We start from the raw sequence: 14,482 nt of genomic DNA, 5'->3' as shown, positions 1-14,482 counted from the left end.
CTCACTAACAGAAACCCTCACTAACAGAGACCCTCAATAACAGAGACCCTGAATAACAGAGACCCTCAATAACAGAGACCCTCACTAACAGAGACCCTCACTAACAGAGACCCTCAATAACAGAAACCCTCACTAACAGAAACCCTCACTAACAGAAACCCTCACTAACAGAAACCCTCAATAACAGAGACCCTCAATAACAGAGACCCTCAATAACAGAGACCCTCAATAACAGAGACCCTCAATAACAGAGACCCTCAATAACAGAGACCCTCAATAACAGAGACCCTCACTAACAGAAACCCTCACTAACAGAAACCCTCACTAACAGAAACCCTCAATAACAGAGACCCTCAATAACAGAGACCCTCAATAACAGAGACTCTCAATAACAGAGACCCTCAATAACAGAAACCCTCACTAACAGAAACCCTCACTAACAGAGACCCTCAATAACAGAGACCCTCAATAACAGAGACCCTGAATAACAGAGACCCTCAATAACAGAGACCCTCACTAACAGAAACCCTCACTAACAGAAACCCTCACTAACAGAGACCCTCACTAACAGAGACCCTCAATAACAGAGACCCTGAATAACAGAGACCCTCAATAACAGAGACCCTCACTAACAGAAACCCTCACTAACAGAAACCCTCACTAACAGAAACCCTCACTAACAGAAACCCTCACTAACAGAAACCCTCACTAACAGAAACCCTCAATAACAGAGACCCTCAATAACAGAGACCCTCAATAACAGAGACTCTCAATAACAGAGACCCTCAATAACAGAAACCCTCACTAACAGAAACCCTCACTAACAGAGACCCTCAATAACAGAGACCCTCAATAACAGAGACCCTGAATAACAGAGACCCTCAATAACAGAGACCCTCACTAACAGAAACCCTCACTAACAGAAACCCTCACTAACAGAGACCCTCACTAACAGAGACCCTCAATAACAGAGACCCTGAATAACAGAGACCCTCAATAACAGAGACCCTCACTAACAGAAACCCTCACTAACAGAAACCCTCACTAACAGAAACCCTCACTAACAGAAACCCTCACTAACAGAGACCCTCAATAACAGAGACCCTCAATAACAGAGACCCTGAATAACAGAGACCCTCAATAACAGAAACCCTCACTAACAGAAACCCTCACTAACAGAAACCCTCACTAACAGAAACCCTCACTAACAGAGACCCTCAATAACAGAGACCCTGAATAACAGAGACCCTCAATAACAGAGACCCTCACTAACAGAGACCCTCAATAACAGAGACCCTCACTAACAGAAACCCTCACTAACAGAAACCCTCACTAACAGAGACCCTCAATAACAGAGACCCTGAATAACAGAGACCCTCAATAACAGAGACCCTCACTAACAGAGACCCTCACTAACAGAGACCCTCACTAACAGAGACCCTCAATAACAGAAACCCTCACTAACAGAAACCCTCACTAACAGAAACCCTCACTAACAGAAACCCTCACTAACAGAGACCCTCAATAACAGAGACCCTGAATAACAGAGACCCTGAATAACAGAGACCCTCAATAACAGAAACCCTCACTAACAGAAACCCTCACTAACAGAAACCCTCACTAACAGAAACCCTCACTAACAGAGACCCTCAATAACAGAGACCCTGAATAACAGAGACCCTCAATAACAGAGACCCTCACTAACAGAGACCCTCACTAACAGAGACCCTCACTAACAGAGACCCTCAATAACAGAAACCCTCACTAACAGAAACCCTCACTAACAGAAACCCTCACTAACAGAAACCCTCAATAACAGAGACCCTCAATAACAGAGACCCTCAATAACAGAGACCCTCAATAACAGAGACCCTCAATAACAGAGACCCTCACTAACAGAAACCCTCACTAACAGAAACCCTCAATAACAGAGACCCTCAATAACAGAGACCCTCAATAACAGAGACCCTCACTAACAGAAACCCTCACTAACAGAAACCCTCACTAACAGAAACCCTCAATAACAGAGACCCTCAATAACAGAGACCCTCAATAACAGAGACTCTCACTAACAGAAACCCTCAATAACAGAGACTCTCAATAACAGAGACCCTCAATAACAGAGACTCTCAATAACAGAGACCCTCAATAACAGAAACCCTCACTAACAGAAACCCTCACTAACAGACCCTCAATAACAGAGACCCTCAATAATAGAGACCCTCACTAACAGACCCTCAATAACAGAGACCCTCACTAACAGAAACCCTCACTAACAGACCCTCAATAACAGAAACCCTCACTAACAGAAACCCTCACTAACAGACCCTCAATAACAGAGACCCTCAATAATAGAGACCCTCACTAACAGACCCTCAATAACAGAGAGCCTCACTAACAGAAACCCTCAATAACAGACCCTCAATAACAGAAACCCTCACTAACAGAAACCCTCACTAACAGACCCTCAATAACAGAGACCCTCACTAACAGAAACTCTCACTAACAGACCCTCAATAACAGAGACCCTCAATAATAGAGACCCTCACTAAAAGAGACCCTCACTAACAGAGAGCCTCACTAACAGAAACCCTCAATAACAGAGACCCTCACTAACAGAAACCCTCACTAACAGACCCTCACTAACAGAAACCCTCACTAACAGAAACCCTCACTAACAGAAACCCTCAATAACAGAGACCCTCAATAACAGAGACCCTCAATAACAGAGGCTCCCCGGCCCCCTCAGCCTCCCTGCTGTTTACCCGCAGAGGCTCCCCGGCCCCCTCAGCCTCCCTGCTGTTTACCCGCAGAGGCTCCCCGGCCCCCTCAGCCTCCCTGCTGTTTACCCGCAGAGGCTCCCCGGCTCCAGCAGCCGGAGCTCCTGCTCAGCGGCGGTAAACAGTTAGCATGCTAACGGCAGCTAGCTGCGGTAGCGACGGAAACGAAGAAAAACGAAGCGCCGCCGATTCTAAAAGACACCGAAACTCAGAGCGGAATCCATCAAAATGTCTTTTTCTCTCGGAATGTCACCAGAACCGGAACAGAAAACTTCCCTCGGTCCAGAAAAAGCAGGTTAACCGGGAGACCTCCGGAGAGCCGGGGCAGGCCTCCCTTCCTCCGGGGAGCTCCGCTCCTCCTTCCTCCGCCTCACACTCACCCTGGTCGAGGTGATGTCCATCATGACCTCCTGGAAGGCGGCCGTCTCCTCGGCTTGTCGCTGGGTGTGGAGGGCGATCTTCTCGCTAAACTTTCGGGGGTTTGAGGCCCCGGACCCTGAACCCGTGGCGGGTCCTGGTCCGGGTCCTGGTCCGCCTGAACCCGTCGCAGACATCTTTACCGAGCGGACCGGACGACCTGACGTAGTGGAATGATTTCCAGCAGAGAGGGTCTGAGGAACAGATGTCTCACTCTGACGACTATTAGTAGAACCAGAAACTCTCATCAAAATTGATTAAAACTGAGAACAATTGTCATATTTAGTATTAAATTATGAACAAATATTTTATCAAAATAAAAGTCCGGCTCTATTATAGCTTTTATCTTTAACATCTAACATGCTCTAAAATTTCATCCACATTTACAATCTCACTGTCATAATTTTCTAGTTTATCAATATTCAAATGGTTAGTATGGAAGAGGATTAGGGCCACTGAAAAAAATGTAAAAAGTTAACTGATTTTTTAAATTTAGTTTAATTTAATTAAATTAAATTTAATTTAATTCACATAAATAGTAATTTAAAAATACACAAGAACAGTTGCACAGTAAGCAAATCAAACATAAGAAAGAAACGCACATTTATTAACAACAGCAAACCAAGAATAAAGAAATGCACAAATTAGTAGATGGATTCAGAGGCGTTCTAGACGGGGGCCAACAGGGGCCTGTGCCCCTGTAGAACTAGTCCTGGCCCCTTTTATGGCCCCGAAAACATACAATAAAATTAATGCAATTAGCAGATGCAATTCTTTTTTTTTAAATACTTTTTTAGCTCTGTTTTTTGCAGTGTAACTAATTCCATTTCTAATTGATTTAGACTTTTACTGATTTGGAGAATTTAATATTTTGGTTTGGCAATTTATTTGACAGTTTTAGCTTCACCTGTACTGAGAAATGAACACGGTTTTTAGATCAAAAGGGTTCAACCTGGGCTTTATGGCAAAAAAACACCAGCTCCATCCTGCCCCTCTGGTAAATTTCATCGAGACCAAACACTGGGTGGATTTTAAAATATATAAAAAAGGGGAATGTTTTATTATGCTTACAAAATAACAGCATATTACTAAAAAATACGTGAAAAATGTGCGCAAAACGTTATTTGTCAAATTATTTCTGTTTTGTTTTACTATTTATTTGTGTTATTTTGTTGATTCTGAAGAAAGAAAGAAAGAAAGAAAGAAAGAAAGAAAGAAAGAAAGAAAGAAAGAAAGAAAGAAAGAAAGAAAGAAAGAAAGAAAGAAAGAAAGAAAGAAAGACTATATTTTTGCATTTTATTATTGCTTGAACTGAGTGAGCCATCCTGAAGGTTTAGAAAAGCTTTGATGATTGAGAGGCTGCATCATGGCGCCCTCTGCTGGTAATGCGTAGTATCGCAGGGTGAAATCTCAGCATATCTCATCTGTTGATTCCAGAGTCGTGATTAAACCCCAGCAGCGCGGTGAGGGTTGCTTCTGTCTCCACCTGCAGAACCTCCACAGGTCACCTTCTACCTTCTTCTACTAAATCTGGGAGGAAACATTAAAATTAAATGGTTGTGTATGAAGTTTTTCCCAAGCAAAAGCTTTTTTTCTTTTTGATCCTTTTTCTTTTCTCCAGCTTTTTATTCTCATTCCACTGTCACAGAGCAACGAATTTAACTCTCTGCATTTAACTCATCCCCTTGGGCAGCAGTGGGCTGCCACTGTGCAGTGCCCAGGGAGCAGTGTGGGGTTAAGGGTCTTTGCTCAGGGCCCAGAAAGGCAGTGGGACTTGAACTAAGAACCTCAAGATTCCAACCCCTATGCCCTAACCACTAGGACACCATTACCACAAGTAAAGTACATAAAGTTCAATGACGTCCATTGATCTGTTAGATAATTATGCTTTTTTTTTTTTTTTTTTTTTTTTTTTTTTACAGAGTCCTGTCTTGTAATGTGGCAATAAGAATAATTGTGTTGATGCCAAAAAAGCCCAACAGATTTTACTTTCAGGAGTGGAGCAGTACGGCTATCGCCATAGTGTTCCGTTTGATTAATGCATATAAATAGCTTTATTATAATTTTTGTAGGGAGTATTACATATTGTATGGACATCCATATATATATATATATATATATATATATATATATATATATATATATATATATATATATATATATATATATATATATATATATATATATATGGAAAGGGAAAACAGGAAAAAGGAGAAAAGATGAAAGAAAGAGGAGATAAATGTCTTTTGTCTGCTTCATCACCTGCAAAGAGATGTAAATAAAAAGCACAACCAACGGATATAGTATTAGAGATACAATAAAGTAACACCTTGATACTATCACTGAAGTATACGTAGTATTATTTAACCAAGTACCTGTTACCAAACACATGTAGTTATCCAAAGGTAAAATGCTCAACAGTGGTTGTGGAGAGCCGAAGAGGCACCCCCCCAGAGCACCGAGGCCAGCTCCAGGAGACCCAAGACCCCAGATGTCCAAAGGGATCTCCAGAGCAAAGGCGAGAGGCTGACCCAGGAAAACCGCCATCAGACCGCTGCACTGTTGAGAAAACTCTAAATTACGTCACAGACTCTGCATTACATTGATAAAAAATACTGCATATTTAAAGCTCTGAACTTCCATAAATAATAATAAATGCATTTATTTGCACCATGTTTTTTCCTCAAGAATTGTTTCCATTTGATGACTGCAGCACTTTATGGAATGAAAATGTTCATTTACTGTCTGGAAAGCTGTACTAAAAGCAATTTCATTTTTTATACACTGTGTGTACAAAATGACAATAGAAGTTTTCTAATTCAGTAATTAAATATACCATTACATTTCATAGAGCATAATTATTTATCTGTATAATTGAATAATTAAAATAAACTTAAAATTATTATTTAAAAATGTATTTAGAATAAATGTACCCGCTTCACTCTATGTTTATATATATTTAATCTATGTTTTCTAGGGCTTGGAAAGTCTATGGCGGTTACTGAAACTTTCAGGATCCATCTGTTGTAAATCACAGTTCAGCAAGAAATTATTATTTTTTTTAATATTTAATAGAAAACCAAAAACATGAGAATAAGCTGTTACTAATAATAGAAAAACTAGTAATAGAGAAATGAATCAAAAGGAAATTCAAAAATATTTCATTGACCCAACGAGGAAATCAAATACTATCTTCATGTTTTTTAAAGCAGTTGTTGATGCTGTAGGCAGCAGGGATCTTCACGAGTCTGACGTCACTCTGTTGCTTGATGAAGACGATGCTCACTGTTGTCCTCAATCTTCTTCTTTATTAACTGATCTCCAGAGGTTCTAGAAGAATTCCTAGAAAATAACTTTATCAGCCTTTTTGATAAAGCTTATAGTTAGAGTGGCTCAGGTTATCCAATTTGTAAAGGACAATAAAAAATAAAAAAAAACAACTTTGCTTTTCTCAGATTTTATTTAATTTTATTATTTTAAGTATTGTTTTTAAAATTTTCAGATAATGTTTTACAAATTCCATTCTTTTTAAACTGCATTTCACATTTTCTTCACGTTAGAAACAACGTTGTTATCAGTCAAGAGCGATCTCTTGGATTGAGCTTGAAGAGAATATCATCTGTGAAACGCATTTTGAAAAGAAGCAATTCTAAAAACTATCTGAAAATGAGAAATTTGGAAAAATAAAATCTTGAAAAGACTTGACAAATAAAATCTCAGGAAACAAAAAAGTTAATCTCAAAAGTTTTTATGATTACTATCTTCTTTCAAAAGTTTCATTCCAGGATTGTATTTTCTTTCCCAAATTTCCATTTACAGAACACGTTCTTTGCAACGATAATGGAACAAAATTCACTCCATACACGTGGAAGTTCTTTCAGTCATTCGCTCGGATGCTGCGACCCCAGCAGAGGATGGAGGAACGGATCATTCTGTCAACAACAGACCGATCCGATCTGCAACATCTGGCTGCAAAACACACTTTATATCATCAGCGTTCTGACGGCATTTTAGCAAAAGGATTTTAATCAAAAACATAATTAATGTGCAGAAATAAGGAATAGTTGTGCTACAGTCAGAGTTTGAATAAACCAACAGACAAAAGATGAAGAAGGAAATAAAATGGTAAAATCAAACAGAAAACCTTGATGTTTTTAAAAGAGCTTGTTCTAAAATCGATCCACCCTCTGCAGTCTGCACTATGGTCCAACAGGAGGCGCTGTTGTTACAATAAAAAAGGAACCGCCTCTCAGAGTAAAATGATTGGTGGATTTCAGGCTTTTTTTCCCGTTTCTGGATTTAATCCGTTTTTTTCTCGGATTTTCTTGATGATTTTCTCTCCGTTCGGTTCGGATGTGATGCTGCAGATGTTTCCTCCTGTCGTCTCTGAGCTCGATTCGATGCTGCTTCACTTCAATTAGTGGCAGAAGATCCACATCAAACCAAACTCATCATTGATATTCGTTAGTTTGTTTTAAAAAAATAAGGATCTTCTATCAAAGTTAAAGAGGATTAAAGCTTTTATTTCGTCCAGGCCAGATAAAGACAGGAGTTCAGGTTCTGTGTTTAAAGTCTGACTTGAACTTTGACCTCCTGGAGGTGCTGCAGGAGTCGCCATGGTTACAGCTTGATGAAGAGCACCCCGGTCACCAGGGCGAAGCCCAGCAGCATCATGGCCACCTTGGGGATGCGGCCGCGCGCCGAGGCCAGCTCGTGCGGCAGGATCTCCATGAAGGTGATGTAGAAGAAGGTCCCGGCCGCCAGCCCCTCCAGCGTGGACCGGGCCATCTGATGCTGCGGCGACGACTTGGTCTCCGTCAGGCCGATGCCCAGCGCGATGCCCAGCGGCGACATGATGGCGAACATCAGCAGGCAGCCAGTGACCACGGAGCGGCGCAGCCGGCCCTGAGTCAGCGCCGCGCTCAGGCTGAACGAGATGATGCTCTTATGGATCAGCAGGGCCAGGCAGATCTCCAGCACCTCCTCACTCTCCTCCAGCAGCCCCACAGCGAGCCCCTCGAACACCGAGTGCAGAGACAGAGAGAAGACCAGGATGAAGGCCCGCAGCGCCGACTGGGAGCCGAGGTCACCGTGGACCCAGGTCAGGTGGCCGTCGGTTTCTGAGGAGCCTCGGTGGCGGTGGTGGTGAGCGCTCCCGTCGCCCGTCTGGATGCTGGAGTCCGCCATCAGAGCCCGGCGCTCCTCCAGGTGGGAGGACGACTGATCCTTAAAGGCCAGGACGATCTGCTCCAGAACCAGGACCAGGAAGAACCCCATGGCCACGATGAACTCCGGCAGCGGGAACTGGAGCTGGAAACCAGAAAACACCAAACTGGTAAATAAACAAAAATAGATCAAATATTCAGTCATAAATATTTTCATTTTATCTACAACCAAAAAATAATGGATTTTCTGCCGTGAGACGACATTTGTAAACGAAGCTGCTGCTAAATGAGGAGCAGCTGTTCTTCTCTGTGAGGAATGAGAAGGAAAAGACCAGGAGGGTCAAAGGTGAAGGAGGCCACCGCGATGAGGAAGATGATGTTAGCATGAGAGATGAAGATGAGAAGATGTCAGACTCCGAGAGAGAAGAAGGAGATGATGCAGAGAATCCAGGCTTCAACCTGAACCACCTGCTTTTCATTAATACTGGGAAGAAACTAGAGCAGAGAAATTAGATTTAATTTAACCTGCCTAAAGCCTGAAATCAGTGCTGTGTACTTTTTCTCAATTTGTCTCCTGTATTTATTTATTTCATTTAACACTTTCATTTTGATTAATTCATAAAATACCTATTAATACAAATATTTCACGCCATTAACAGCAGTTTTTTATAGATGTGCTAAAGTCCGACAGGCAGGGCTAACGTTAGCGACTCTTGGATCCGTGCCGCTCCATCAGCAGACTTGAAAGCTGAGTTCTGTGCTTTTAGCGATTTCCGAACCTCCGCAGTCATCCAGGGTTGCTGCTCTACGCGGGCGGTGATGTTCCATGTGATGCTGATGTCCTCAATGCATTTTGTTATGTATTCTGACAGTCATGGCAAATTCATCTAGATTTATATTGCTGTCACATACTGCTGCGTCTTTGATGTTCCAGTTGGAGCAGTTGAAACAGTCTTGGAGTTTCTCCATGGAACCCTTAGACCACACTCTGATTTCTTTAACTGTTGGTTTAGCCCTGATTAGCTGGGGCCTGTATGCCGCAATTACCTAGCCTCGTGAGACCATCCTGATCTCGCGAGCTTTCAAGGTTTCACTAGCAGATCAGTCTGGCTACTTTCTGTTAAAGAAAATGTGGAGCCGTTCACCAAACGAATGTCCAATCAGCGTTGGCTTTGAGGCGGGTTGAGGTGTGACGCAACGAGAAGCGCGACAGTTCAGTCTAAAGAACATGGCGGCTTCAGCCGATGAAACTAGCGTTAGCGTGGCTATCGAGCAAGTTTTATGGGAATTACAGAGTATTTCTTCACTGAAAGAAGAGCAAAACACTGCTCTGGAGGCTTTTCTCAGAGGAAAAGATGTTTTTGCTCTTCTCCCGACTGGTTTCAGCAAGAGTTTGATCTATCAATTGGCTCCTCTTCGTCGTCGCTCTGTTAGTACGTCATATGCTTCGCTGATCTGATTTATTTGGCCCGTCTATCACCAACATAGGCCAATCAGCTAACCAGTATTTTCGCCCCTTCCCAAAATTACTTCAACGGAAGGTTTCCAGATGGATATGCGGAGCAAATCCATCTGGCGGAGTCAGGTTAATGTATTGCTGCATCTTTGATGTTCCAGTCGGAGCATTCGAAACAGTCTTGGAGTTTCTCCATGACACCCTTAGACCACACTCTGATTTCTTTAACTGTTGGTTTAGCCCTGATTAGCTGGGGCCTGTTTGCAGGAATTACCATGACAGAAAGTTTATCTGATGACCCGAGGTGGGGGCGGGGGGGGCTGCTCTAAAGGCATCTTTAATGTTAGAGTAAACCAGGTCTAAAGTGTTTTCATCCCAAGTTAAAAGTCCACATGTTGGTAGAAATGAGGGAGCACAGTGTTCGAGTTAGTCTGGTTTAAATCCCCAGCAGTGATGAAACTCAGTTAACTGACCGTTCGGACAGATGATCACTACTTTTCACTCCCCGTCGGTCATCTGACTCCGCCTCCTTGCAAGCTGTAAAAAGTATTGTAAAAATACTCCTTAAAGTTTATGTTGTTTTCAAATTGTTACTCGAGTACATGTAACTAGTTACTACACTGCTAACGAAAAAGTAACTAAGTACATTTTGCTTGCAGTTAAGGTAATTTCTCCATTATTTGAGTAACATGTGTTCCAAAGATAGGGCTGAATAATTTTGCCTAAAATCTAAATTGCGATTATTTTTAACCGAAAATGCGATTTTACTTCCGTTTTCCTTTGCAATAACTCTGAGCTTGTAGATGTTTCACCTCCAGAATTTCGGTTTTGCAATGCTTGCTTTCCCAGAATCCATTGCTGTAGGACTTTAAATGTTTACTTCTACATCCATGCGTGGATCTGCTGCTAACTGATAAAACTCTCTAACTTTCTGTGTGCGACAAACTCACTTCAAGCATTTAATCACCACCTAAAGGGCTGGAGGGAAAAAATTAGTGTTTTACTCTTGTTAATTATAGTGTGACTATATATCTATACTATCTATATATCTAACTATAGATCTATAGCGGAGGTCACGGATTAGCGGACCGTTAGCGGACCTGCTAGCTAATCCAACCCAACCTGATTTAAAACATTTATAAATTACTTCATGTTGTCCAACGACAGTATCTAATTTCACTTGTGCCGCATACTTTATTTTTTTTTTCTTTCATTTTTTCAAGTTTTATAAAACAAAAGCAGGTTATATTTTTCTAGATCAAAGGTCAGGGATTAGCGGACCGGATCCGGACCCAACCTGATTTAAAACATTTATAAATGACTGCATGTTGTCTGATGGCAGTGTCTAATTTCACTTGCTCCTTTTCTCCTGTTAATACGGTAAAGCCCTGGGGAGCGCCCGGCTCCAGGCTGCACGTGATCCAAATGAGCCAATGAGCTGTCAGTCTGGGTTGCTGCTGCTGCTACTTTTAGACACAGCAGGCAAACCTGTGGCAAGCCGGGCGATGGGAAAGAAGGAGAAGACCATGAGAAAAAGAGAGCAGAGAAAGTGTGGACTGCTGGAAGAACTGCGGTGAACTGGTGAAAGAAAAGTGAAATGGCGTGCTCAAAGATGACCCTGCACATTTAGAGGATGTTTGGCTCAACCTGCTGCTGTGAAGCAAACAATCAGTTCAGGGGTTTGAGAAAATATGAGAGTCAGGAAACTGTCTATAAACGAAACTGAACGATTGTTATTCTCTACTTCAAAAATTCTATTCTTTTTTCTATATATTGTTTTATTTAAAAAGTCAGTTTATAACATTGATGCATAAACACCTCTTTTTATTTCAGTGTTAAATTCTGTTTAAAGTAACAGATTATAATTAAAAATGTCTCTGGACCGTTTCTGGTTGATGATTTTCTATATTTGGATCCTGGTGAGTTTTAATTGGTTAATCCTGATCTATAGTGAATAAAAATCAGGGCCTCTAATATTATTTGACAATTGTGTTTTGTTAAATTGCAAATCCTATAAAGTGCCCAGCCCTAATCTAAGATATTCTACTTTTTAAAAAACATTTATTTTTGCAATCTTTCTACCTCGGCTTAGCACTAAGTATTATACCCCCCCCCCCACCCCACCCTGTAATAAACACCATTAAGGATATTAATAGAGTTCTGATTACTAATTGATCTCAGTTAATCTGCAGCTTAAATTAGTTCCTTTTTCGTAGAGTAGAAATGATCCAGTAGTTATTTCCTGGATGACAGGTTGGATCCATTAAGTTCTGCAGAACCTGGCAAATTTCTGGACTTTGACAGGGGTCAGATGTTTCTCTCCGCTGTTTGAACATGTGACGTGCGTGTGCCGCTCGTACTTTGATCCCAGCGCTGGTGAAGGCCTCGCCGATGCTCTGCAGGTAGTCTGGCAGCAGGTCCAGCAGGCAGGTGGCCAGGAAGACGCCTCCAGAGAAGCAGCTGATCCAGCTGAGCAAGCGGCGGCGGGAGTCTGCAAAACACACCGGAAACGGTCTCAGCGTTACTTTTCTGGTTCTGTGGCTCCCTTAAGGTCCTGCACCTGGATGTACCTGGGTCTACGCTGCAGCGGCCGCCTCCTCCCCGGATGATGCAGAGAGGAGCGAACCCGAACAGCAGAGTGACGGACAGCAGGACCACCAGCGCTCCCAGTTTGATCTCCAGAGCCGGAACCTCTGCTGGGTTGACCCGGAGCGCCGACGGTTCCCGTCCATCTGGGAGGAGGAGGGAGGACATCTCTGCACCTCCTCAGGGTCCAAAGCAGGAGGAATCAATCACAGAATTGGAGTCTGAAGACAGGGGCGGATTTAGGAAATGTGGGGCCCTAAGCAAAGACAACCCATCAAACAGCCCCATTCTACAGATAGAGAAATGTTAATAGAACAGACATCCATTATCTGTTCTAGGTTGTGTCCCTCTCTTCTTGTCCCTTTTCTTCTTGTTTTCCTCTCTATGTTTTGTACTCAGCTGACTTTTCATGCTGTCTCTAAAGGAATGAAAGATTTTTTCCAAGCACTAAGCTCACTTAGCTGATTGCTCCTTCCTGTGTTTCCAAAAAGGCCAAAGTAAATAACCCAGTCCTTCTTTTCACTGTAGACAAGCCATGATCTGCTTATCTGTTCTCCATTTTTCATTTGGATGAAATAATAGCTGCATGAATCATGACAGCAGACAAGATAGAGGAGAGCAGGAGGCGGGGTTACCAATCTACTCGCTCTGGAGAGCAGAGTTCGCTGCTTTTAGATGTTGTCTCCAAAGTCTCCAGTAGCAGAAAAAAGTCTCTAGATTTGGCGCTAGGAGCTTTTTAGAAATCAAAGTGCTAGAGGGGTCTGAAAAGTGGCTAAATATAGCGACTAAAGCGCTAAGTTGGCAACACTGCTCTTTGCATGGTTTGTTTTCAAATGGTTTGCTGCTGTCTGTTTGGACCTTTCTGAACATGTGCAGCAAATGGACTGATCCAATATGGTGGACACTGAAGGGGGGGGCTGAGACACACTTAATATTATCAGCGTTCTGATGGCATTTTAGCAAAAGGATTTTTATCTAAAACATAATTAATGTTCACAAATAAGGAATAGTTGTATAAACCATACATGTAAACACAGTTTTATGGGGCCCCCAGGAGCTTGGGGCACTAGGCAGCTGTCTAGTGTTGCCTGATGGTAAATCCGCCCCTGTCTAAAGAAGAAAGAAGGGATGAACTATGATCCCAGATGATTCTGGGAGATGTTTCTGTTTTTTCTTTGACTTTTAATAAATATCAGAACATAAACTCATCCCGTTTCATCAGCTTGGATCCACATTTATCTGCATCTCAGAAACTTTCCAGAACCAGAATGGTGGATCCAGATCTGGGAACTAGAGCCGTAAAACAACAGAGAAAAAAGTTCTGCCTCAAACAGAAGTTTAGATCTACTCACGGGATCTCAGGTTTCCTTCTCATCAATCTGTTTCCAGCCGGATTGAAAGAACCGAACCAGAACTGTTTACCGCACGGTCCAAAATTCACGCGACAGAGAATCAAACCCGAACCTGCCGAATTTCCCTGAAGCTGGTTGGGATCGGTCACGTGACCCACCGGATCCCGGCTGCTCCGGGCAGGGAATGTTCTTGTGACGTCAGACAGTCCGGGAAGTTCTGACTCAGTTCCCATCAGCTGATCCCGCCTCATTGTGGAGCTGGAAAACACCCGCAACAGCACCGCAACACACTTCCGGTTTTCAACTTCAAAGTAAACCGAACACGTTTGATTTTTTGATTTTTTTATTTTTTTTGGCAGTTCAAATTATATCATTTATATGGAAGAGGATTAGGACCACTGGGAAAAAAAGATAACATGTTTTTAAATATTATTTCCGATTAATATGAATTCTGACAGCTAGCAAACATGTTAGCATCAAGCTGTAGCCATGTCTTTTTTAGAGACTAGCTCTCTGGTTTTAATTACCTTCTACTCTTCCATTAATGAAATAGCATCAGCAGGGACCCTCAGGGACCTAAAAAGTCTCCTAATTCCATCATTTTCCACCAAAGTGTTCCTGTTTCTCCAAAACAGCTCACATCTTTGTCAGTGAAGCTGAGAGCTCCATGTCTCTGCCTTCATGATGCCCATCTACATTAAGATCCACAATTCTGAGATTAAAGTC

At 42.3% G+C, this 14,482-nt stretch overlaps 2 protein-coding genes across 3 annotated transcripts in view; both read right to left on the bottom strand.

The window, feature by feature from the left end:
• LOC119780920 (CREB-regulated transcription coactivator 2) overlaps positions 1 to 3,388 on the bottom strand; it is a 45,793-nt gene extending 42,405 nt beyond the window's left edge. Inside the window, exon 1 of one of the 2 annotated variants that reach the window (XM_038281168.1) lies at positions 3,161 to 3,388. In XM_038281168.1, the coding sequence (XP_038137096.1) occupies positions 3,161 to 3,334 (174 nt within the window). In that variant the 5' untranslated portion in view covers positions 3,335 to 3,388. The remainder of the gene's footprint in view (positions 1 to 3,160) is intronic. The other variant, XM_038281169.1, reaches the window with a different exon arrangement.
• Positions 3,389 to 7,433: 4,045 nt separating this feature from the next.
• Positions 7,434 to 12,650, bottom strand: LOC119780928 (zinc transporter ZIP1-like). The gene is made up of 3 exons (XM_038281177.1): positions 12,389 to 12,650; positions 12,179 to 12,309; positions 7,434 to 8,507 (listed from the first exon to the last, which is right to left on the bottom strand). Exons 1-3 carry the CDS (start codon positions 12,570 to 12,572, stop codon positions 7,818 to 7,820), a joined length of 1,005 nt encoding a protein of 334 aa, XP_038137105.1. The 5' UTR covers positions 12,573 to 12,650; the 3' UTR covers positions 7,434 to 7,817.
• Positions 12,651 to 14,482: the final 1,832 nt, after the last annotated feature.

The sequence above is a fragment of the Cyprinodon tularosa genome, unplaced genomic scaffold (genome assembly GCF_016077235.1).
Source record: "Cyprinodon tularosa strain WSP-4 unplaced genomic scaffold, ASM1607723v1 ctg168, whole genome shotgun sequence".
NCBI classification, from domain to species: Eukaryota; Metazoa; Chordata; class Actinopteri; order Cyprinodontiformes; family Cyprinodontidae; genus Cyprinodon; species Cyprinodon tularosa.
The sequence above is the reverse complement of the archived record's forward strand: the minus strand, read 5'-3'. Positions and strand labels throughout refer to the sequence as shown.